The 25,691-nt window shown below is 41.2% G+C and overlaps 1 protein-coding gene across 1 annotated transcript in view; it reads left to right on the top strand.

Annotated features, from left to right (window-relative positions):
• The first annotated feature begins 249 nt into the window (after positions 1-249).
• Positions 250-25,691, top strand: part of eml1 (EMAP like 1) — a 223,163-nt gene continuing 197,721 nt past the window's right edge. The window contains exon 1 of the mRNA XM_073039693.1: positions 250-461. Coding sequence (XP_072895794.1) covers positions 434-461 — 28 coding nt within the window. The 5' untranslated portion in view covers positions 250-433. The remainder of the gene's footprint in view (positions 462-25,691) is intronic.

Here is a 25,691-nt window from a genome sequence, read left to right as displayed (position 1 = left end):
CTGACTCCGACATCAGCCGACGGAGCAGCCAGCTCGCCTTTGAATCAGTCCGGCCTTCTTCAACCCAACCTCACACTCTACACTTCATTTCTTGCCTTATTAATATTTCAATGGCAATTAAGTATATCCAATATGACCCGTTGACCTTGGGTGGGAATATGTTAGGAATGGGCGGAGAGAAGTAATTATACCCACCAATGGGAAGAGAGAGTTCTGGCACAGAATTGCATTCTTTGATTCCATAATGAGCTGTGGACTGTTTGTTTCCATTAGCAGGGGTGGGGACTGCTGTCAAGTTACATCTGGGGCTGATTACGGTTCACAGTGTGCTCTCCAGTGGAAGACTTAAACTTTAGGTTATTGCGGTGGTTTAGGGATACAAGACAAAACAGTGGGAAAGAAGGGAAGAAGTAGAAAAGCCCCTTTGTACGTGATGTCTGACTGTGAGGGATTAACTCTGGGTAAGTGCCAGTTTCAGTTTACTGCTCTGTCCTCAGCTCTCAGCTTGTGCTCTGTGATACAGATTTAAAAGCTGGACACTCTGCGGCAGATCCTTCAGTGCTGCCAGTCGTCAGGCTTAAGCAACTTAACCTAAACTTGATTTAATTTTAAATAAGCAGCTGGACGAATCATCCAGAACCACGCTCGAGTTGATGAGTCTGCAGGTTTACAAAATCTACGAATATCCAAAGGGTCACAGAATTAAAATAAAGACAGCAGTGGTCAGGAGGGAGGTATATGTGGCTCATATAAATGCATGAAAATAGTTACAGTGCCATTTTTAGAGAATTGCAGTCCCGCTGATTTAATAATTATTAAAGCCAGTTCTCTTAAGGCAATTTGTTTAGCATGTCTAATTGTTGTCCTTTTATAAATGTATATTTAATGCCATTTTATTAAAATATGTCATGGGTTGAATTCTGAGAACTGCATTTATCTCATCTTTTATTAAAAAGGCACTTTAAAAAGCAAATTAACCAGAATCTGAGAGTATAAATCTCACTCTCTACTTTAAATTAGTTTTGACTACTTAATTGCAAAATGGCCATGATACGTTGCTTCAGAAATATACTCACAGTTTACAGAGCCTAAAGAGTTCCCTTTCCGGCTGTTAGGTACTGTAGAAGCCAGAAAAGTGCAGGGTTCAAACCCACGACAGGTCATCCAGAGTTTTTCATCTTTTTCCCCCAATCTATGGAGTTTGAACACCCACGCTTCATTGTCCTTGAGAAAACAGTTGTCAGCAATCTCCATACAGGTGCATTCCCATTGTAAAGGTTCCATATAAAAATGTCCACAGACTATTTGAATGCAGAACATTAGGAAAGCTGCAGATCCTGATGATGCCTGGCACTTTAAGGTACCGTACAGATCAGTTAGCACCTGAATTTGCTGAGATAATTAACACCTCCCTGCAATTATGCAGAGTTCCGGACTAATTTAAAGTTGCTACAATTAATCCTGTTCCCAAGAAAGACAAGATCACGGGACCTCATGATTATAGGCCAGTTGTTCTGACTTCAGAATGCTATCCAGGCAGTGGAAATGAGGAATGACTTCCTCTGACAACCCCCTACCTTGGAAAGTAATGGCCAGGTTGTATCTGTTGTCAAGTCATTCAAATGCTTGGAGACTACCAGCACCAATACATTGAAGTGGGGCAGGCACATTATACTCATCACTAGGAGAGCCCAGCAGAGATTGTTCCTCCTACACCAGCTTAGGAAACTTAACATCTCAGGGCATATCCTGATAAATTTTTATTCATCCATCATTGAGAATGTTTTGGCCACCTCTATCACCATTTGGTTTTTTGCTGCCTCCTTCCTCTCCTGGTCCAGGTCACAGCGAGTGGTCCTCTCAGTGGAGAAGGTCAATTAGCTGTCAGCTACCGACCTTCAGAGACACGTATATTGTCAGAGCTGAAAAAGTACTGCTGACTCCACCCACCTTAGCAGTCAGCTATTCACCAAATTGCCACCAGGGAGTCACAACAGGTCCATCACTCCCAAGACTATATATCACCTACATAATGCCAGATAAACTGCATAACTTTCCTTGCTGTCAAGTTGAGATTTGAATTCAAGTTTCTAGGTTATTAGTCTCTGCCACTGGCTTGCTGATCTAGTATTCTAACCAGTACCCCACCACCGGGTGGTGGGATGGAGATAACATCTCTACTAAAGGAGGTGTAAGGCGCTGCTTCCCTTCACCAGCCTGCAGGTCACTCTTGGGAACATGAAGCCATGGGTGAGGGTGGTAGATGACCGTATGAGCAGAAGGTGCATATGACATGTCTGAAGACAGGCAGACAACCTTTGAAGAGAATTGATAATCTTGTAAAGACACTGCCCAGAAGAAGACAATGGCAAACCACTTCTGTAGTAAAACTTGCGAAGAATAATCATGGTCATGAGACCACGATCACCGATATCTTACGACACAGCACATAATGATGATGATGAAGATGACCCACAACGTATAAATTGGCTAATTGCAGGTGAACGTCATGAGCTTGCTGGATGGATGCAATACAATCTGAAATGTGAAACAAATACCCTCAGTTGGACAATTCTGTTTGCTTTCTTTTGAAACTTGTTCATCTCTCTCTCTATATTGTGGAAATTAAGTATCCAGAATTTGGTCTATGGAGTTCAAGATCATCTCTGAGCCAGCTCATTTAAAAATGGTTGACTCGTCTAGATAGAAGTGAAACAAAAGCTCTTTCATACCCGAATTAAGGAACCTGTTGTACTGTGGTACAGAGGAGTATCAGTCACATTGGTGCTGTGAGCCAGGGAATATAAACCTCGGCAGCATGGTACACCATCTAAGCAATGTACACATTTGAAATTCTTTGCTACTACTAAACCCAGATTAAAGTGAACTCGGCTTGTTGATCTCATGGAGGAAAAGAATTCAGGAGGCGGAATGTGACACAAAGAGACACTTATATTGAGCTAAGAATGCATTTGGCAATTCCACAGTAATGTGAAAGAAAGGGAGTAGGAAGGCCCCAAAAATTGGCTGTAGAAACATGCCTCCACTTTACTGACGTGTGGTTGCTCAGCAAGCCACTTGAGCTACAGCATCAAACAAAGTTCTTCAGTTATAAGCGTTATGGCTGACAGAGGACGTTGTATGTCTCCCCAAAATCCATAACCAACCCAAATCTGGAATTTGGAAGGAGATCACAGTGTGAGTGTCTGGTAGCTGAAAGTGCTATTAGCTTGATACTCTGGTGATGAGAAATATCTAGGCTTAATTCACCTTGCAACAAGAATTGTCACCAGAGTACGAGGGGGTAGCCTCACATACCCAAGTCCTTTTATAATGGAGTAATTGGGCATGGGACTGATGGAGGGTCTCAGCCCAAAACACCAACTGTTCATTCATTTCCATAGATGCTGCCCGATCTGCTGAATTCCTCCAGCATTCTGTGTGTATTAGTCACTGATAACATGTGAGCCAGATTTATTTACGTGGAATGATGTGAGACCAGGCAATAGTTGAGGCAGATACCAAAGTAAAATGAGCGTTTGAAAGAGGGAAAAAACGCAACTTTAGCATAAACACAAAGGCAATAGGATTACTTTAGGATTGGTTGGGAAAAAATCCAACACTTGTAAAGTTAATGGATGAAGATGGTGTACAATGTGAAATTTGCCTTTTTTGGTTGAATGAATGCTTTAATGGACTTCGATAATTCCAAGTATCTAAAAGTAATACTCCCGTATACTTTAAATCATCTCTAGATCACTTAATACCCAATACAATGTAAATGCTATGTAAATAGTTGTTATACTGTATCGCTTAGGGAATAATGACAAGAAAAAGAAGTCTGTACATGCTCAAACAACGAGTGCTGGAGAGAGAACTTCCGGATTTTCCCATTCCGTGGTTGGTTGAATCTGTGCATGCGGAACCCGCGGATAAGGAGGGCTGACTATAGTTGCATTTTTCTGTGTGCATCAAGACAGAGCCTCTCTAAAATTGTGTTATAATTCTTCAGCAGCAGGTCAGTATAATTTGCAGATAGTGACCATTGCGATGATGAGAAGATTGCTTTTGCTTTTCTTACTTAGTTATCCTCTCCTAAAACTCACTTCGCCAAACTATGCTATTGACCAGTACACAGTCTGATCCATGATCGTACTTCGTTGGTGGCTCATTTAGCCAGAGGAGTTGTTGCAAGTGATATAAATTGTAGAACACAAGACCATTATGATTGTACAGTAGTCAATGAGCAGGAATCCTGGATGTCCTTCTTCCCACTCTCCTCACCTTGCAGCAGTTCCGAACCCCTGGCCGTCATTTCTTCATTACATGTCTTGCATGACACAGGCGATCATGGTCTTCCTACAGAAGTGGTTTTCCATTGCTTTCTGATGAGCAGTGTCTTTACAAGATGAGCAGCCATTCTTAATGCACTTCAGAGATTGTCTGCATGGCATCACTGGTTACTTAACCAGGACTTGTGATACGCACCAGCTGCTCCTATGACCATCCACCTCCTGCTCCCATGTCTTCATGCAACCCTGATCAGGGGTTTAAGCAGGTGCTACACCTTGTCCAAGTGTGACCTTGCAGGCTAGTGGAGAGAAGGTGCACCTTATACCTCCTTAGGTAGAGACGAATCTCCACCCTGCCACCTAGATATTTAAAAGAACATAAAATAATTTTTAACTTTTTACTGTTATAAAATAGTTAACCAGGTTAGCAATTTGAGAGTGTTGGCTAATTCTAAACATGCCTTTGGTACTAAATACTGTCACCTACAAACACATTTCAGTGTCAGCTTCTAACAGTTAGTGCATTCCCTCAGATGGCATGTGTCAAATTCAGCAAAACCATTAGGTTCTACTGAGGGAAACGGCGCGAAGTTGCAGATAGAGGAAATTCTCCATTATTTTCCACCAGCTAAATCAATAAGTTTGTTGTGTGTCAATGTGGCCCTAAACATGGGTGAAGTCCTAAATGTGATACCTGACGAGCCCAGAAGAGAGGCAAAGAACTGTAAAAAATTTGGGGCGTAAGGAGAGTGAACAAAATCATAGTGTGGCATGACTCCTTTTGACTGAAAGCCAAATGCAACATCATCTGGTAATGAGGACATGGTTGCTCGTGCTGCCAAGCCATTCCTTGCTTCATGGTTTTATTGAGAACACCTTTTGGAACAGGACCATGTTATGTTTCTGTGGATCACATAAACAGGTCCAGATGTGAACTCACATTCATCTTAAATGATCTAAAACCTCCTTAAATGCTATCATCAGATACAGCAGGTAATTACAATGTGAAATGCTTCTTAGCTGAATTTGCTCCCAAGCAGGACGGACGGACGGGGACACACACACACACACACACACACACACACACACACACACACACACACACACACACACACACACACACACACACACACACACACACACACACACACACACACACACACACACACACACACACACACACACAATGATGAAGGGTCTAGGCCCAAAACATTAACTGTTTATTCCTCTTCATGGAGGCTGCCTGATCTGCTGAGTTCCTCCAGTATTTTGTGTGTGTTATTCTGGATTTCCAGCATCTGCAGCATCTCTTGTGTTTGTAAATTACTATTGAGGAAGGGAAAATATAATTTGAAAGGAAATTAATTCCAACTTTTGAAAATGAGAAATAAGCAAGGATGCAGAAACATTGGAAGTTTAGTTTCATTTGAGAACGCATAAGTGGTAGCACAGGCGTGGTAGGAAGAGTGGCATTTACCCACACGTTAATCTGAGATTCCAGTAATTTAATAGAACATTTATGCTTTTGAGGAAGGTTTAAAGACAAATCAATCACTGTTGTACTGCGATTAGACAAAAGTGAATAATGGAAACATGAATAAGTTTGAAAAATGTTACAAAAGCTGCAAATGCTGGAATATGAAGCAAAAATCACACCCTGCTGGAGAATTCAGTAAATCAAGCAGCGTTTGTAGAGATGGTTGACATTTTGGGTCGACTATTTCCCCACGACACTCTCAGGCCTGATGCAGAAAATCAGCAAGAACCATTGACTATCCCTTTGCCTGCACAGATGCTGCTTAAACAACCTCAGCTGGTTTGTTTTTGGATCTAAAAATGTTACACCCGGAACACTTAATAGAACACTGGTCTGTCAAGTGACTAATGAAACACTTGCACAGGTTTCAATCATTTACAGTGGATTCTGGTTAACTGGAACACATCAGACCAGTACATTTTGGCCCAATTAAGCAGCTGTCCCAATTAGCCAAAGTTTCAGGGAAATAGTTAAAAAGATACCATTTAACTAAGTAACAAATTATGAATTCAAATGAAATACAGAACATATTAGAAAACTACAAGTGCTACTATAGTACAGTAAAACAGTGTATTAGTTCTTAAAGAGGAATTCATCCTGTGAATGCGGCCGTGTTTGTTTGAATGACGCAAATGAACAAGATCAGTGCAGATAATGGACTGCTTTCATTCAATGCTTTCGAGGATTGCATCCTCCAAATCTTCATTTTCATTGTAACATTCAAAATGATTGTCGGTCACTACCTTCAAATTCTTTGTAGTTCCCGGCCATTTCTGGCAGCTTCAAGTCTGAATACTGGCAAACACAGTGAGAAAAACAGTTCTGATTTGTCTTTCTACTTATTTCTCGTCAACTATGGCATCGTGTCTAACTGCCACAGAAATGTGTGTGACTGCCGCTAGTTAGAAACTGTTCGGCAACAGTCTCCTGTTCCAATTAAGTGGCATAGTGCCCCAAATAAATGAAGAGAATTCCGGCTACTTTCTTGATTACCGGTAGTTTTTGTCCCAAACAAGTGGCTGCCCTGATTAATCAGTGGCCCAATTAATCGGAATCCTCTGTATTTTCAACAAATGATTCATCTGATGATAATTTAATATCAGGTGATTTCTGTAAAACTTCTTTAAACAGAAATTTCTTCTAATTTCCCTTAAATTTTCAAAACATCAGAAAATACACTGTATTCTTTTAACATTGTTTGTTTCTTGAAGATTTAACCTATAACTCTAAAATATGGTTCCTCATTGATTTGGGAGATTCTAGATTTCTAGTTTGTGTGCTAGTAACAAAATTTGGTACGAGTGGTAATATATCCCCACTGGACAATGGAACAGTCAGAAAAAAAACAAATCAGCCTTCAATTCCCACTGCTGATCATTTAACATATAACATATAACATATAACAATCACAGCACGGAAACAGGCCATTCCGGCCCTCCTAGTCCGTGCCGAACTCTTAATCTCACCTAGTCCCATCTACCCGCACTCAGCCCATAACCTTCCACTCCTTTCCTGTCCATATACCTATCCAATTTTACCTTAAATGACACATACCTTAAGTGACAAATTGGGACAAAGCCAGGCTAAACTGTGCCTACTGCAGTAACGTGGCCCAGGAACTATTCGTGTCCAAGTGAATTGCTGATAAATTGCCTTTGGGTGGGTGTATCAACAGAACCAGCAATATCCATAACATCAGGTTTACCAGGACCTGCTCACTGCCAAGTGGCGAGGAGAAATTCTGTTGCTGATATTGAGAAGGACATAGAAACATGACATTGGTCCTTAGGGCTAGGTTTAATAGCTAGCAGGTGAGAATTTGCAGCTTGTTTCCACAGCAATTCTTATATATCAAATGAGAAAATAAATTATGTTTTTCTCAATATTCTCACTTATTTTTGAGCAAACTTGCTGCTGTTGTTAAGACTAGTTAATATACATTGTAAACAATGCAGCCCTAGGCCAGGAGACTCATTCCAATTCAATGAAAACAATAGACATGAATGTTTTAGCTGTTTCATTACCATGGTAACGGACAACTAATTTGGATTTATGAAGGAAATCCATTATTTGACAGTTAATTATACATGCAAATATGGACTGTGAACTGAAGCTGAACTACCTTTGCATTCAGAGGAGGGACTGGATTTCTCAACTTTCTTTACATTCATTGAAAGGCATGATAAATGAACAATAGGAGATCTCTGAAATCCTAGTTGAACATAATTTTTTTTGTGGGTACATTCAAGGCAGTAATGTTTAATAAGCAATGGGGGTGGCTGCCTCTGACATTTGACAAACAATCCCATTTTGTAAAAATACATGCGCTTGGGAATGGAAACCCCAGGTCGTTCTTTGAATGTTTATTGGCCTTGCTAGTCTACTGCTCATTAGTCAAAAACAGCCATTAAAAGTGTGAACAGGCTACGTTATTCCCAAAGATATCGAGTAAATAGATCTGCCATTGTATTTCAGTTTTTTAAAAAAATTTTTAATTAGTTTTTCAAAACATTTTACAAAATTAAAAACCCCAAATCCCAATGAGGAGCATTAATACAGAGCAAGGTTAAGCATACAATAACAATATGCTACAGAGGAAGAGAATTTAACAAAAAAGCACCTCAATTAAAGACAATGTATTTCAGTTTTGGTGTTTGTATAGGATGAATTAAATTGTTGGCATTACAAAACAGCAATTAGATCATGGAATTCAGATAAAATAAGACTGAAACTTTTCCAAAATTAGATGAACCTCAAATGCTTCAGTCTTGCAAGTAACTATTCTTTGTCCTAAAACAAATGTTATAAGGTTAAAAAAAAAAGCAAAAGCAGTTTAAGGATTACAAGTATTAAGTTAATCCCCTACCCTTTTTCATAGGATCAGTGATCCCATTGGAATGTATGGAACTGGCTCTTCTTGGCTAAAACTGGCCAGGTGTGGTACATATGGACACTCTCTTTAAGACAGCGATTCCCAATATGGTGTAAAAAGGGTTGGGAACCCCAGCTTTAAGAAGCCATTGCTCCTGTGCTGAGCTCAGTGGTGAATCCAATGACAGGGCATTCAGTCTAGTGTCCTGAACACGACTACCATTGTGTTGGCCTCTCACTTCACATAAAGAGAGAGATATGCTGAAGAATGAGAGACTGCTACCTGACCTTTGCTTGAGCCTAGCAGCTGTCAGTCAGCATACTCAGAGCTCATCCCAATGCCCATTGAAGGAGTTACTGATGAGGCCACTATTAGATTTATTAACATTGTAACTGTCTTGAGTTTGCAGCCCCTATTATTGGACTTGGACTCAAGGAACATTCTCAGTATCTAACCTATCAAATAAACATTTGCAAGGTTTTTGCATTGCTTTGTAATATTTATTATTAACCAAGGAAACCAATCATTTCTATCAAATCGACACAGCACTGCTCATCCAATTCTTTAATGTGAGTGGTTAAGAATGGAAAAGATAGAGCCCTAATTTTATAGATTTGTTGAATCTCAGAATACACTGATAATGTTTTGGAACTCGCCTCTTAGAGGTTCACAAACCAGGTTGTGGGTTTCAGCAGTGAAATGGGTTAATAATTTTCGGTGCTGTGATAATCCTTTGATTTTTTTTCCTTGTGTCCTGCCATGTGAGATAAACGTCTTACAGCTCTGTGATGCCTTGTACTGAAACTGCGAATGACTGCGGTTTTTTGCTCTTTACATGTTCTTATCTACACCTCAATATTTACACGTTTCAAATTGAGAATGTAAATACTAAATCAGTTGGAACATTTTCCTATTATGATCTAATGTCATCTTTAAGAGTCAAACTTGCTTTGATAGTGCTCCAGAGAACTGCCTGGGAGGTTTGTATCGTGAAAAGCACACACAAAATTCTGGATGAACTCAGCAAGTCAGGCAGCAGATATGGAGAAGATTAAATGGTTGATGTTTCAGGCTGGGGAAGGAAAGGGGGAAGAAGCCAAAATAAGAAGGTGGGGGGGGGAGAAGGAGTGAAAGGTGGGTGGGTGAGGGACAGAGGATGAAGTAAGGAGTCGGGAGCTGAGAGGTGGAAGAAGGAAAGGGCTGAAGAAGAAGAAGAAGAGATCTGATAGGAGAGGACGGAGGACCATGGGAGAAGGAGAAAAATGAGGGGCACCAGATGGTCAGCTGAGGGAAACAGAAGGGGTGAGAGGAAACCAGAACAGGGAATGTGGGGCGAGAGAAGGCGGAGGGGGATAAATGACCAAAAATGAGGGAAATGGAAGGTCATGCCATGAGGTTGGAGGCTACTCAGACAGTATGTGAGGTGTTGCTCCTAAAGTCTGAGTGCCTCATTGTGATAGTAGAGGATGCCATGGACTGTCATGTCAGAACGGAACTGGGAAGTTGTATCATGAAAATATTTTATAAATGGATTAAAAAAAATTTAATAAATGAGAATTGCATATATTTTAATTTCCTAAATAAATAAAATGCAGGAGATGCACAGCAAATTAGGTCACGTTTGTGGCAAGAGAAATGGAGGGAGCATTTCTGGTTGAAGTCCCTTCATCAGAATTGGGGAGGAGAGACAAGCAGCTTGTCGAAGGCAGGTCAGGGAGGGATATGTCTCTGATGGAGCAGGACTGGGTTGACCCTGGAAGTCAATGTGAGCGATGAGTGAATGGGAATGGAAACCAGTATTGTGCTTGGAAGGTTGCAATGTACCCATTCGGGGGAAGCGGTGCTGTTCCTCAGGAATCCATTGGACTCACTGTAATGGCATAAGGGGCTCCAGACAGAGAGTGAAGTAGGAGAGAGATGAGGAATTAAAGCAGTAGGCAACAGCAAACTCAAGCACGTTGCTGTGGATGGAACAGAGGTGTTTCGCCAATCTTTGTTGATTTCTCCAGTGCAGAAAACAGATAGTAAATGCAGAATGCAGGACATTAGATTAGAAAAAGTGCAAGTGTGCCATTCCTTCACCTGGAAAGACTGTTCAGGTCCCTGGAAAGGCATCACCTATGATAGCAAGGGAAAGTGCTGGCAGAAGTACCTTTTGTGCGCCACAGTTCCCGAGGAGACATTAGATTGCGCATATTCAAAAAAAAAGATTCAAAATGTTATTGTCATTCTAACCGTACATCAGCTGTGCAGGGCAGAATGAGAGAGCATTTCCCAGGGGCAAGTGCAATCATAACATAACAACGTTGCGGCATCCGTCGGTCTCGAGAGACCATGGATCTGCGCCTGGAGTTTCCAGGGCGCAGGCCTGGGCAGGGTTGTATGGGAGACCGGCAGTTGCCCAAGCTGCAGGCCTTCCCCTCTCCACGATACCGATGTTGTCCAAGGGAAGGGCACTAGGACCCATGCAGCTTGGCACCGGTGTCGTCGCAGAGCAATGTGTTGTTAAGTGCCTTGCTCAAGGACACAAACACGTTGCTTCAGCTGAGGCTCGAACCAGTGACCTTCAGGTTACTAGTCTGATGCCTTGCCCACATAACAAACGCAACAATAAATAGTAAACACAACAATAAATAGTAAAACACAACAACCACACGTCAGTTAAAATCAAGTTATAAGTGTCCAGTGCAAGTTAAAAGTGTCCAAAGCAGAGTCAGGTAGAGCAGCTATTTAGCAGTCTGACTGCCTGTGGGAGGAAACTGTTTAGTAGCCTTGTGGTTTTTGTTTTGATGCTCCCGTAACGTTTACCTGATGGCAGAACAAACAGTTTATAGAGAGGGTGTGAGGGGTCTTTAATGATGTACCATGTCTTCTGGAGGCATCGTCTCTGAAAGAGGTCTTGGACAGAAGGTAGGGAGACCCCAATAACCTTCTCTGCTCCCCTAACCACCCTCTGCAAGGCTTTTTTGTCGGCAGCACTGCAGCTGGAGTACCAGGTGGTGACGCAAAAGGTCAGCACTCTATCAACCACGCCTCCGTAGAATGTAGTTAAGGTGTTAGTGGGGAGTGATGCTTGTTTAAGTTTCCTCAGAAAGTGCAATCTCTGCTGGACCCATTTCACAATCCCAGTGGTGTTTCTGGACCAGGTGAGATTGTCCGAGATCTGCACCCCAAGGAACTTGATGTTTTCCACTCCCTCCGCTGTGGAGAGAGAGTTTGAAAAAAGTGGTATGTTTGCGAGCCACATTTCCCAAGGAGACATTTGATTCTGCAAAATTATGCACTTGGCAAGATGCAATAAAAAGAAGTTAAGCTATTGGAGAGGCTACTGTGTGAGTGGTCCAGTGTGATGAGGAGAGTTGAAACTTTGGCAAGGAGAGACATAGGATATGGGTAGATTTTATTTTCCTTACCTATTCTTCCTTTCTTTCTTTCCTATTATTGATTTAGAGCAGTGGGAATGCCAGGCAGGATAGTGGAATGCTCCTCTTGCAGGATGCGGGAAGGCGGAGAGGCCTCAGGTGTTCATGACTACTATAAGTGAATCCTGCTGTGGCTTCTGACCAGAGTTGGAGCTGGATCTGCATGAACTCCAGATAATTTGGGAGGCTGAGGGGTTGATCAACAGGACATGTAGGGAGGAGGTTACACCCAAGGTACAGGACATAAGTAACTGGGTGACCATCAGGAGGGGAAAGGGGACAGGAAGCTATTCCCCACAACAACAGATACACTGCTTTGGATGCTGTTGGGGAGAGGGATGACTTGGCCTCCAGCATTTTGTGTGTATTGCCCTAATTTGGATGGGAAATGCAAGCAGACCTTTCCCTCCGAGGTTGGTTGGGACTGCAACCAGAGGTCATGGGTTAAAGGTGAAAAGGTGAGATGTTTAAGGGGAACATGAGGGGGAGGTTGGTGAGAGTGTGGGTGGAGCTGACAGCCAAGTGGTGATGGTTAATGGTTCGGCACGGACCAGATGGGCCGAAGGGTCTGTTGCGGTGCCGTAGTGTTCTATGACTCTCTGGTTCTGTAATTACTGCGCTGGCGGAAACGCAAGTCTGCACCAGGAAGCTGCAGGGGTTGTGGCTCCAATTCCTAGCTGTGGGACGTGCCCACTGCACTTCAGTGCACTATGTACAGAAGTACATACAAACCCTTTTAAAGAATCAATAACCCTCTCTTTTAATGTATCTGAATGGTGCTTAATGATAGAACAACCATTAGTCAATCAGAGGTTCAAGTTTCTTGCATTTTCTCTTTGGTTTATTCACAACGGCTAGAATTAGTCTACTGCAGGTAAACCAATAGCTCTACATTACAGTGCATCCTGCTGCAAACACAATTGAAATTCTGGGGAATCCAGCTCTCCATTATATTTCACATCACACAGACTATACAGTTTTATGTTCTCCAGAAAATAAATGACCTAAACTAATGAAAGGACTCTCACTAACTTTGTGTAAGTTACACAGACGGTGTGTATCCTGTTCCCAAATAATGTCAGTGCATCCGGTTAAGTAACCTTATACAGAACAGTGCATTTGCAATCCAATAAGAGACAGACAGGCTATGGGTAATTGCTTTAAAATCAGTTCATAATACAGTTCAAAGTGAGTGCAAGATAAATGTTATGAACATTTTACATAAGCTTTAGAAAACATATCCAACAACAGTCTTTGACTAGAAATAACAGGTAGATTATAATTATGATTGTTGAATATACTTAGATTTTTACTATCAAGATTGTAAAAATCTTTTACATTCAAGATTTTTACAACCATGATGTAATATTAACAAAAGGGAGAGTACAGCATTTCCAGAGAAATGGATCGACAATCATTCAACAGTTAAAAATACCTTCATCCAAGCAGTAAGGACAACATCCCAGAACATTTGCAGGTCCCAGGTCACACTTGCAGTGAAAGCACAGTTAATTGGTGGAATGAGTAACCACAGTACTGAGATTGTAATGATACTGATTGGTCCTATTCAGTCGCTCTGAGGACTGCATGTGGGCGTGGGGTATCTTTCGTCTTTCTTCAGCAAGAACTTAGAGAGTGGCGCTTTATAATGCTTTTGCTGCACTGCTGGGTTACTGCTGATACAATTTGCTTTATCTCCTGTTTAATTCAGACAGAATTAAAAACATTCCAAGTGAGTCTACCCTGTAATTTAACGAACAGACAAGTCATAATATTGAAGATCCCTGCACTCCACTCTCTGTCTTTGTCTCGTTGCCTGTGCCTAGCCAGGGTGATTGGAGAACACCACTAAATTGTGCCCAAACTCCACTCACTCAATCCCATCTGGACTGGCAGGGGTACAGTATATGTTGGGAATGTGGCGACCCACTTCCCAGCGCACTCGAACCGGCATGCGCCGGCATTAAGGCCGGTCCCAAAGAGGGCGCCAAGCCTGCTTCACCAGCAAGGGGGAAAAGCCCGCACGCGGGACGGGACTGTGAATATGCGCCCCCTACAGCAGTCCCGCCCGGGGAGGGCGGGATCAGGAAGGCTTTAAAGCGAGGCCGCGAAGTTTGAATAAACCTCTTTTGTAACTGCAGCTCACCGACTCCGTGTCGTTATTGCAGCGCTGCGTGTAGCACACCGCTACAGGAAGTACTTTTAAACCCACTTCAGATTTAAGTGATTACATGTTCCTAAAAGCACATACCAAATAGGTATGTGACTTTTCTCAAATTCAGCATTTCAGAGTTGTTTGTAATTGACCCACTGACAAACAAGGCTGCTGTGTATTATAACTGCAGCGGTAAATGGCAGTCTGGGAGCAGGCACAGTTAGAGTGGAGCAACTTGTGCTTCAGGTACATCCGATATTACTTGGATGCAAAATGGTATTTAGAGTTCAATTTTGAGTATTCAAACCCATAGAAAGATATATTGACCTTTTTAAGGGGCCATAGTATAAAATAAGTACATAAGCCTTGAACATTTGTAGTAATTTTGTAATATATAAAATGCATACATAAGTTTCATTATGTTTGAATAAGTCCATTATTAATGGAAGCCACAGAAGTGCAGTGGTTAGCGCAATGTTAGCTCAGGTTGTCAGAGTTCAGAGTTCAATTCTGGCGTCATCTGCAAGGAGTATGTATGTTCTCCCCGTTACTGTGTGGGTTTCCTGCCGCACTCCAGCTTCCTCCCACAGCCCAAAGACATACCCAAAGTGGGTTAATTGTAAATCATTCTGTGATTAAACTCAGGTTAAGTGGGTGGGTTGCTGAGTGGCTCTGATTGGTGGGCGTGAAGGACCTGTTCTGCAGTGTATAGACCAGTTAGCCTGACCTAAGTGGTAGGGAAGAGTCAATTGTTAAGGATGAGGTGATGGAGTACTTGGTGACACAGGACAAGATAGTACAAAGTCCTGCCTGATGAACCTGTTGGAATTCTTTGAGGAAATTACAAGTAGGATAGATAAAGGGGGATGTAGTGGATGTTGTATATTTGGATTTTCAGAAGGCCTTTGACAAGGTGCCACACATGAGGCTGCTTACCAAGTTAAGAGTCCATGGTATTACAGGAAAGTTACTAACATGGTTATACCATTGGCTGATTGGGAGGAGGCAGCAAGTGGGAATAAAAGGATCCTTTTCTGGTTGGCTGCCAGTGACTAGTGATGTTCCACAGGGGTCAGTGTTGGAACCACTTCTCTTTTTGCTGTACGTAAATGATTTAGTTGATGGAATAGATGGCTTTGTTTCCAAGTTTGCAGATGATACGAAGATTGGTCGAAGGGCGGGTAATGTTGAGAAAACAGATAGGATGCAGAAGAGCTTGAACAGATTAGGATATTGGGCAAGGAAGTGGCAAATGAAATACAAAGTTGGAAAAGAGTTTGGTAGGAGAAATACCAAATAACCTTTGATGCCATGTCCAATCAAGAACCTGTCAATCTCTGCCTTAAATATACCCAACGACCTGGCCTCCACAGCTGCAAGTGGCAAGAAATTCCATAAATTCCCCACCCTTTGGCTAAAGAAATTTCTCCGCATCTCTGTTTTGAAAGGACACCCCTCTATTCTGAGGCCGTGCCCTCTTGTCCTAGACTCTCCCACCTAGACTCTCCCATGGGAAACATCCTTTCCACATCTATTCTGTCTAGGCCTTTCAACATTCGAAAGGTTTCAATGAGATCCCCCTCATCCTTCCGAATTCCAGACAGACCCAGAGCCATCAAACATTCCTCATATGATAACCCTTTCATTCCCAGAATCATCCTTGTGAATCTCCTCTGGACCCTCTCCAAAGCCAGCAGATGAGGAGCCCAAAACTGTTCACAATACCCAAGGTGAGGCCTCGCCAGTACCTTATAAAGCCTCAGCATCACATCCATGCTCTTGAAATGAATGCTAACTCATCTCCTTCTACCTTAGGCCATGAACTTATCAATCACCCCTGGTAAGTTATTAACTGATGAGTTATTAACTTCAAACTTTCTGCATAATCACTCAAAAAGTTGACCTGCACGTGCATTAACAAGAGCTGTATAACTCATCTTCTTCTACCTTAGGCCACAAGCTTATCAATCACCCCTCGTAGTATCCTTAAGTGCCAAGGAATTTTCCAAGGCATTTGGGCCTGTTGGATTGCTTTTATCAGATGATATTATTGCCACATTACATTTCTTAGCTGTTAATCAGAACATGGAACAACTTTAATTTCAGATTTCCAGTACCTTCAATATTTAGTTTTCAGGTGTCTCTTACGACTCTGGAGGGATATGTATTGTACTAATGGAGACACAAGAAACTGCACGTGCTGGAATCTGGAGCAAAGAAATGACCTGCTGGAGGTACAGTACTCAGTGGCTCGAGCAGCAGCTATAGAGGGGAATGGACAGTTAATATTTTGGGTCCAGATGAAAGATGTTGACTGTCTGTCTCCTTCTACAGATGCTGCTCGACTGGCTGAGTTCCTTCACCATTGTTCCTATTGTACTTACATTTTGACAATTGAACACCAGAGGGCCCCAGTGAGCATAAACACACTCCAGCAATCACATTGCATTATAATGTCTCCCACAGAAAGCTTCAAAGACAATGAAGTAAGACACCGTAATATTAGTATTCTGATGTGAGCACATTATTGCACACAACACTTTCTTTTCTGGATGGAAGTGGTGTAGCATGCCCTCAGGTGTGTCCAAGATCTGGGGACACAGAAGTTGCAAAGACATTAATGCAAATGATTCAGGGGACCAGCCTGACACAAAGCCAGATTTACCACCTGACTTCTTTTTCAATTAAACGTGCACATAGCTTCCCCCAAACTGTTATTTAAGATGATGTAAAGCGATACTATCAGGTGGTCACTTTTAACTGTCAAGTGGGATCCTGTTCATCTGGTAGTAGGAGCCAACAAAGGTTGTGTCACCTTTTAGAAATAGGGGCTTTAACTGCTCACAGTGAGCAGAGCGAAGATGCTACTGTTAAAATAAGGGCTCACTTTTCAGATTGATTTATGGTCCGCTCAAAGTAACAAGGGGACCAATATGATCCATATTTAATGGCATCTGACTAATAAAACAAGTTGCTATTTTTAAAAAATTTGGTACTTATTTGCATCATTTTACAGACATCTTTGAATATTTAGTTACAACAATTTATCAAGGATTATTCTACTGTGATGGGGCTTGCTTCCTTTCTATTTGCATCGAATAGAACTTTTATTCTGTAGCTGCACTTGGAAGTTGGCTGCCAACAGTGTTGCCCATCTGGAATGGCCAAGACAAGAGGGAGTTAATAATTTATTGCTTGCATGCTTAAATCTCCAAGAGCTCTATCAAAGGAATTCTCTGAAACACACTGACAGCAATTGGCTCCTTTTGGTTTTAAGAAAAGCATGATGCTAATGCTGGTGCTTTTGATAAAAGACAAAGAGAGAAACTTCCTGTGGAGACCTTCCATAAGCGTATCTCCTCTAATGGCAACAAGAGGAAGAGAATTTATGACAAGCCATAAACTTAACAGTAGTCTTCGGGGGTTTCACTAATGCATATTTAAGAAGGGTAATTATTGGAGGAGTTTGTTTGATATAAAAGTAGTTTCTGAGGTACCAGGGCAATGATTAACTTAACCTGGCCCTATTTTAATCACTGTGGTTTTGAATTTTCAAGTTTGAACATGACAGCTGGGTCATGGTGGAAATAATTCTTGATTTTCGTATTTTAAATTATAATGAATTCACTACTTATCAGATTAATCCAGTACACTCCTGGGATTTGAATTGCTGAACTGTTTAAAAAAAGGTTTCTGTAATTTTGCGAGCTATTTAATTTCTTTATTTACTTGTAAAAGTTTCTGTTGCTATGCAGTAACTAGAGACAGTGTGCTGTCTCAGTCAAAGCATATGAAATGTGAGAAGTGATATTAATGACCAGTAGAAGTAAAATGTCAGTCATCCGCAGCTGAAAGGAAAGTGCTCAGGTTTGCTGTGAATTTTTAGGAAGATAAGCACAATCTATGTCACTTTCCTTACAGAAAAATAATTTATATTGATACAAATTATCAACATGCTTTACATGCCTTTGGTTTCAACCTCAAGGAAACAAAGAAGAAAACACCATGATCTGCATTTGAAATTTTGCTTGTGATAGCCTTTGTTTTTTTTTCTGAAAAAATATTAAATTTAAGATTTTGATTTTAAATATAATGAAAGCGGCACGTTATCCATATATCTACAAACCGCGTGAATTGTGACACATGATTTTGTGTCAATTTTGTTTATTTAATGTAGAAAGTGCTGATAGCAATGTTTCCTCTTTTATATTGCAATGTGACAGCAGAACAGACTGATCTGTACTAATTTCATCTTTTTTAAATACAAAATGTTCCACAATAACTTATGCTAAACATGACCATAATTGCAGCAATAAAATGTCAAAATTCTAAACAACCAACCCCCCCATTATATGACATTTCTTAAGAACATATTTACAAACTTTGATATTTTTATCATAAGACCATAAGTTATCGGAGCAGAATTAGGCATTTTGGCCCATCAAGTCTACTTTGTCATTTCATCATGCCTGACCCATTTTTCTCCACAGCCCCAATCTCTGACTTGGCCCATATCTCTTCATGCACTGACCAATTAAGAATCTATCATCTTCTGCCTTAAATATACATAAAGACTTGGTCTCCACAGATGCCCGTGACAAAGAATTCCACAGATTCACCACTCTCTGGGTAAAGAAATTCGTTCTTATCTCCATTCTATTCTGAGGCTGCGTCCTCTGGTCTTAGACTCTCCCACCAGAGGAGACATCCTCTCCACATCCACTCTATCAAGGCCTTTCACCATTCGATATGTTTCAATGTGGTCACCTCTCATAGTAGCAAAAGATGTGTGCACACGCACACCTTAGAGGGAACATTGACTCCAAGTGAGGCCTCACCAGTGCTTTATAAATTCTTAACATTACATCCTTGCTTTTATATTCTAGTCCTCTTGAAATGAATGTGTACAATGTCCTGTGTATGTTACTCAAAATGGCTTCTTTGGTTTGTTAAGAGTAGGAATGCTTCTTTGTCTGATAAGTGTTTCTCTCGCAGTTGTTTAGCTTTAGACTTGCTGATATGGGGATTGTATTCATTTGTTAACCAATGGGGAATGTTATTTTGTCTTGTGAGGCTGGGAACTTGGGGGGGGGGGGGGGTTTCGCGGTCTTTTGAGGAGAGTCGAGAGGAAGACACCGAGGAAGGTGGACGTGCGCTGCACTGCTTGGTTGACCACCAGGGGTGGTCCCAGGTGCGAAGACGTGGAGGTCGGAGGCAAGCGACGAGGGGTCGAATGGTTCGATGGTTGAGCTCCAACGATGTGCACTAAACTGACTGAACTTTGATAAGTTGGCGCCTTTTGTTTTTTTTCTTTCCTTTCATATATATTGTATTGCCTAGTACTCTTTTAGTTTTAGTAAACTCTTTAAAATGTATTTCATAACAATATCCGGTGTGAATTTGATACTGTGTGCGGGCGTGAGGCATAAACTTGATTCTCACAGCACCTGCGTGTACGGGAGGTGGGGTTGGTGTGTGGCTGGATCTCCTTTTCCCCTAGACATATACCAGCCTGTTGGTTAAGTGTTACAAATGCTAACATTACATTTGACTTCCTCACCATAGACACAACTTGCAAATTAATCTTTAGCGAATCCTGCACAAGGACTCCCAAGTCTCTTTGCACTTCAGTTTTTTGTATTTTCTCTCCTTTTAGAAAATAGTCAACCCTTTCATTTCTCCTACCAAGCTACATATCCATACACTTCCCGACACTGTATTCCAACTACTACTTCTTTGCCTGTTCTCCTAGTCTATCTAAATCCTTCAGTAGCCTCGCTACTTCCTCAGAACTACCTGTCTCTCCACCTATCTTCATATCATCAGCAAACTTTGCAACAAAGCCATCAATTCCATCATCCAAATCATTGACATGTAACCTAAAAAGAATTGGTCCCAACATAGACCCCTGTGGAACACCACTAGTCACTGGCAGCCAACCAGAAAAGGCTCCCTTTATTCCCACTCTTTGCCTTCTGTCAACCAGCCACTGTTTTATCCATGCTAGAATCTTTCCCGTAATACCATGGGCTTGTAGCTTGTTAAGCAGCCTCATGTGTGGCACCTTGTCAAAGGCCTCTGAAAATCCAAGTACCCAACATCAACCGATTCTCCTTTGTCTATCCTGCTTGTTATTTCTTTAAAGAATTCCAACAGATTTGTCAGGCAAGACTTTCCCTTGAGGAAACCATGCTGACTATAGCCTTCTTTATCATGTGCCTCCAGGTACCCTTTTATAGTTATAGGTTTATAGCTTAATTATAGTTTATTCCACGCAACAGAAAGTGATGGGATTTGGGAACATTAAATTATGATGGCAACATGCCTGACTGCAGCCTCAGGATAACTATTTAGCCTTTTCAGATTCATTTATTTATCAGATGTACATTGAAGCTTACAATGAAATCCATTGCTTGTATTAACAACTAACACAGCCAAAGGATGTGCTGGAGGCAGCCTGCAGGTACTGCCACACATTCCAGCAACAACATAACATGCCCACAATGTTCAACAAAACTGCAATAACAACCATAACAGCAAAACAAGTCATTTCCACCCTCCCGGCAATTCTCTCATACAGCCAGATCTCCATTGCCAGGACAGGCCACCTCCAGACCTCCACCTTCCAGAGTCTGGCATGGACTCACGGACACTGGGCCTCCATCTTCCGGACACACCATCCTAGGGTCTTTGACCATTAGGTCTTGACCTCTGGACTCACTGACTTTGGTCCCAATGACTTAACGATGACTGGACTTTCAACTCTGAGCCTTGAACTCCAGGCTCACACAGATGACCAACGCTGGGACTCACTAACCTGGGAGATTCACCAACCCTCATCCACAGGGCCTAAGGTCATGATTGGCTCCTTCAGTCACTGACCATGGGGATTGCTGGTCTTCGTCCTCCATCTCTGCTGACCTGACATCTTTGCACAGGGATTGCTGGCCTTCGACCATGGACTACCCCGATCTAGACTCTGACCACCAGCACCTGACCCTGTTCATTATCAGTCAATGACCTCTAACCAATGTTGCCTCTAATCTGTAATGACCAGTGTGCTCAAAAATCTTGTGCTGTGCAATTCTTTGCCTAGTGACAACAACATGTGCGTACTGAACGATTTCTTCAATAAAAACAGTGTAAGTAGGCCAGCTCTAAAACCTGCAAACTCCACATTCTCAACACCATCCAGATCATAAACCAGAAAAGGCAATGTGATTGTGTACAAGCTTGAAATATACTTAATATGCCAAGGAGGTAGAAGGTGACAACCTTTTGTGCGCAGTTTAAACTCCTTTGTGCGCTAGTAGCAAAAGATGAGTGTGCACGTGCACATGCACACACCCTCGAGGGAACATTGCCTCTACCTCCCCCTCATTCCTGACTCTGTGACTCTGGATGTCCTGGCATCAGGAGAAAATAGTTCAGGCCCTATTATATTTTATAACTCCAACACATAAAACTAATTGATGTGACAACATGCAGCCAGGGTTGGATGTGAACTTCATTTTTGTTTAGTTTCACTTCAGTGAGGCCTGCACTTATGGCGTGGTCGCATCATGACGTATGCCATTCACGTACATTTACACATAACCCGTAATGAATTATGTAAACAATGAGTATTTGATCAAGCTATATTTACAATATTACTCAAATATTACTGAAATTTTAAATACACAACAGCCTCATGTCAAAGATGTGAACAATAAATTCTGACATAGTAAAGGGTATTGTTAGAATGAGTTGCTAAACTGAGGCCTGCCTTCCTCTCTCAAATAGGTTTGAAAGATTAGCAAACACGAGGAAATCTGCAGATGCTGGAAATTCAAACAACAACACACACAAAATGCTGATGGAACACAGCAGGCCAGGCAGCATCTATAGGGAGAAGTGCTGTCGACGTTTCGGGCCGAGACCCTTCGTCAGGAAGTTTAGAAGGGCTGGACATTACACATATGCCCTGGCTAGTTATGCATTCGTCAATAAACATCATGCCAGTGGCCATCATTACATTGCTTTCCATGGGAGCTTGCCGTTGGCAAATCAGCATTTCCTCCTTTATAACAATTTATGGTCAAAGGACATTCTTTGTCAGACTCTAAGCTCTAAGGAGTTTCAATTTGCCAGCAGTTACAGGGACTGTTGGACAGATCCATTTTGTTATGGGAGAACATATGCAAGTAAACTTTAAAAAACACATTGCATGTATTGTTTCTGAATAGCTTTTTGGGAGTTGTTGTGGCTCCGTTTGCCCCTCCCCTTCCCCATACTCTTGCAATCGACTGCTGGGACAGTCAATTCCCATGAACATAAAACCATAAGACATAGGAGCAGAATTAGGCCATTTGGCCTATCGAGTCTGTTCCACCATCCAATCATGGCTGGTCCTTTTTTTTTCCCCCTCTGCCCCACATGTGGGCAAAATTAATTGCCAATTGTAGGCACAATGATACCTTTATAATTGGCCTAATTCAACAACTCTTAAATCAAGTTCGTAATGAGTACTTCATATTATTAATTGCAAGAAGAGTTAAAGTTTCACAGTGAGTTTACAATTATACTTAAAAGCCTTGTAAAACAGGTCAAAGGGAACATAACCCCTATGATCTGACAGATTTATGGAGCAGATCTGCTATGAGTGTATGGAGAAAGAATGCTGAAACCAACATCATCCTGTGATTCTCTGATTCTGTAGAGAAACCAAGGCATAATATCATTTAGCCACGTACAGTCTGCTTGTTCTGAAAATGAGGAACTTGCTGTTCTCCTGACTTTTATGGATAATCAATCACAGATATCGCGCAACATTTAAATAAATATAAATCTCGTTTTCAACAATGGGTCTCCATGGTCCTCAATTAGTTACATTTTTTCTCTTCATCATGTGATCTAGTTAAAAGAACAATACGGTTACATTATATGATGCGTTTGGCTTTAGAGTGCTGATAATATAATTTGAAACTGTGCAACATTTGAGAAGCTACTTGGTTAAAACAAACCATCTGTATGCATTGTTTTGAGGTATGACGGATAAAAGGACATTGTGTTTGAATATTTATGGAATGACCTGGTACTGAAGATGAAATTATCTGAATTATAAAAATGTGGAGAATGAGATTCTTTCTCTCTCAGTACTAGGAGAAAGGTCATGTGCCATTTCATTTGAATTACATTGAAAGCATTCTCAATTCATATTACCCATGGTGATAAAAGATTGCACAGTAATTTTAATGTAGAAATTGGCATAGTAATGAGTACAGATTTGTTTGAGATAATATAAGATTCTATTAGAATTTTTAAAACTCTTCAATTAATACCTGTAACTGGAAGAGAGTTTCAATTTGCTGCTTGTGTGCTAAATTGACATCAGAGATTGTGCATTATAGAAAATGATTTAATGTCAGTGTAAATTGGCCACCCTCTTAATGTGCAATGCTAGTTTCTGACCGGGGTCAGGTTTAAAATCTACCCCCACCACTTGTAAGTGGAGTTTGTGCTAAATTTTGATTTGTGACTCATCTGGTGATTTTCCAATGGAAGGAACCAAGCTGGTGTGGCTGAGTGATTCATTCCTATCTGCTACAAAAGATAAAATTAGCATAATTTTATCATTTAATGTCAGATCGCTATACCAGTCTAGGTAGTTTATGAAGGGGAAAAGAAATCAGAGCTTTCCATCACTGTGCCCTGACACTGAGAATTGGGGTCCATTGAGAGTAAATCAATCTCCTTCTTGTCCCACTTGCCTTTGGATTCTGCCCTCAGAACAATGACTATTGCTACTCACACCATTTCCTTAAGATCTGACTGTGGAGAGTTATGGTGACATGTTGTTTTAGTCAGATGTTTGACTCAGAAATGATAACTTGTACATCCGTGCTGGTTTTAAATTTTAAAACCCTGCTGCCTGTATCATTCCAGTCCTTGTTTTCCCTTTGAGCACTTTAGGTATTTATCCCTGTCAGCTACTTTAAGATGCTCATTCTCTCTAGCTCCAACCCCAAAGTTAAACATTACATACCATAACCTTCCTCCTCCTCTTCTTTTATGCTCGATTTGACTCTGCATTCGAAAACAATTAAACTCAATGACCTTTTAATGCGACGTAGATTTCCCTTAGTTACATAAAAGAGAATTACATGGAGTATCAATCTTAATCTCACGAAATGGCGTTTACTTCAGTCACTATCAACACCATCATTGGAAGTTCTGTATCTGACAGCAGCCTACACTTGCCAGTAGCTGCTGTTTTAATATGTCAAAAATGTGTGAAGAAAGAAGGAAATGGCAGTGATTTAATGATGTGTTGTCCTTATGTGGAGTCAATATTTATAGCCCTGGCTTAGCTAACACCAATCTGTCAGCCGTTCCCTCCTCATCATCCTATCAGACATTCTGCTTGACACTGCTGATGTGTTCACCTTATTTCACCATCTGCCCAGCATGTGACGATTTTTCCAATATTTACGGTTCTCTCTAATATTCAAAAGTTGACCCATTAGAGTAATAATAAACACTGAATGATTAAGGAGACTTGTGTATGAGACTCTAAAGTGATAGTCCATCATAACTACCAAAGTACATCGATAGTGATTGCCAAGGAATTTGTCCGTGCTGCCAGGGCATTCGGTGGTGCAGGAGGTCCAGGGTGTCTGGAACAGAGGAGTAGGCCCTGTATCCTCAAGTGCTTGCCTTAGTCCGCTTTATCACTGTGAAGGAAATCAGGAAAATGTTGCACTGGTATCAGACAGTAAGTGTCATGCGGTAGTAAGACCCAGGGATGAGCAACATTAAAACAAAATTTCATATCAATGCCTGACATGAAAGAACTTAAGAGCATTCAAAGCCAGAGAGACTTAGCACAAGCCAAAAGGGGTTTCTCCATCTGTCACTTTTATAATAGTCTATACAAGGTAACAGTTACAGGCATCATCAGTTAGGCTAATCAAAGCTTCAGTAAGATTAAATCTGAATGGAAAAGAGCCCATATGTCCAACAGCTTTAAATCTATTCCCTTGAGAATAGCTGTGTATTAATCAAATGACACGATTGAAATATGCCAAAGCAACCACGTGAAGTAACTTAACTGATGAAAAGTAAATACAAGACATGCACCTCTTCATTTTGTTACGTAGAAGTGGTCAATTTCTACCAGTTGTTAAGTCTTGACTGATAAAAAGACAAAAGTTAGATCATTGGAGAAAGCAGCTTTCAGATGAAGAGAAGGAATATTGGTTTATTTCCAAAAACCTGCAATTAACACTGGGCTTCCTTCTCTGTTTTTTTCTGATTAGTTTTAATGGAATTCCCTTTATTCCCATTTGCAGAATATTGTCACATTTTCTGTTTGTTACTGTAAAATGCATTTTGAAAATTTTTCAGCGCATAAGATTTAACCGGGCAGATCCAT

This window comes from Hemitrygon akajei, chromosome 3, assembly GCF_048418815.1.
Source record: "Hemitrygon akajei chromosome 3, sHemAka1.3, whole genome shotgun sequence".
Classification (NCBI taxonomy): Eukaryota; Metazoa; Chordata; class Chondrichthyes; order Myliobatiformes; family Dasyatidae; genus Hemitrygon; species Hemitrygon akajei.
Note: the sequence above shows the minus strand (reverse complement) of the source record. Positions and strands in the feature narration are given on the sequence as shown.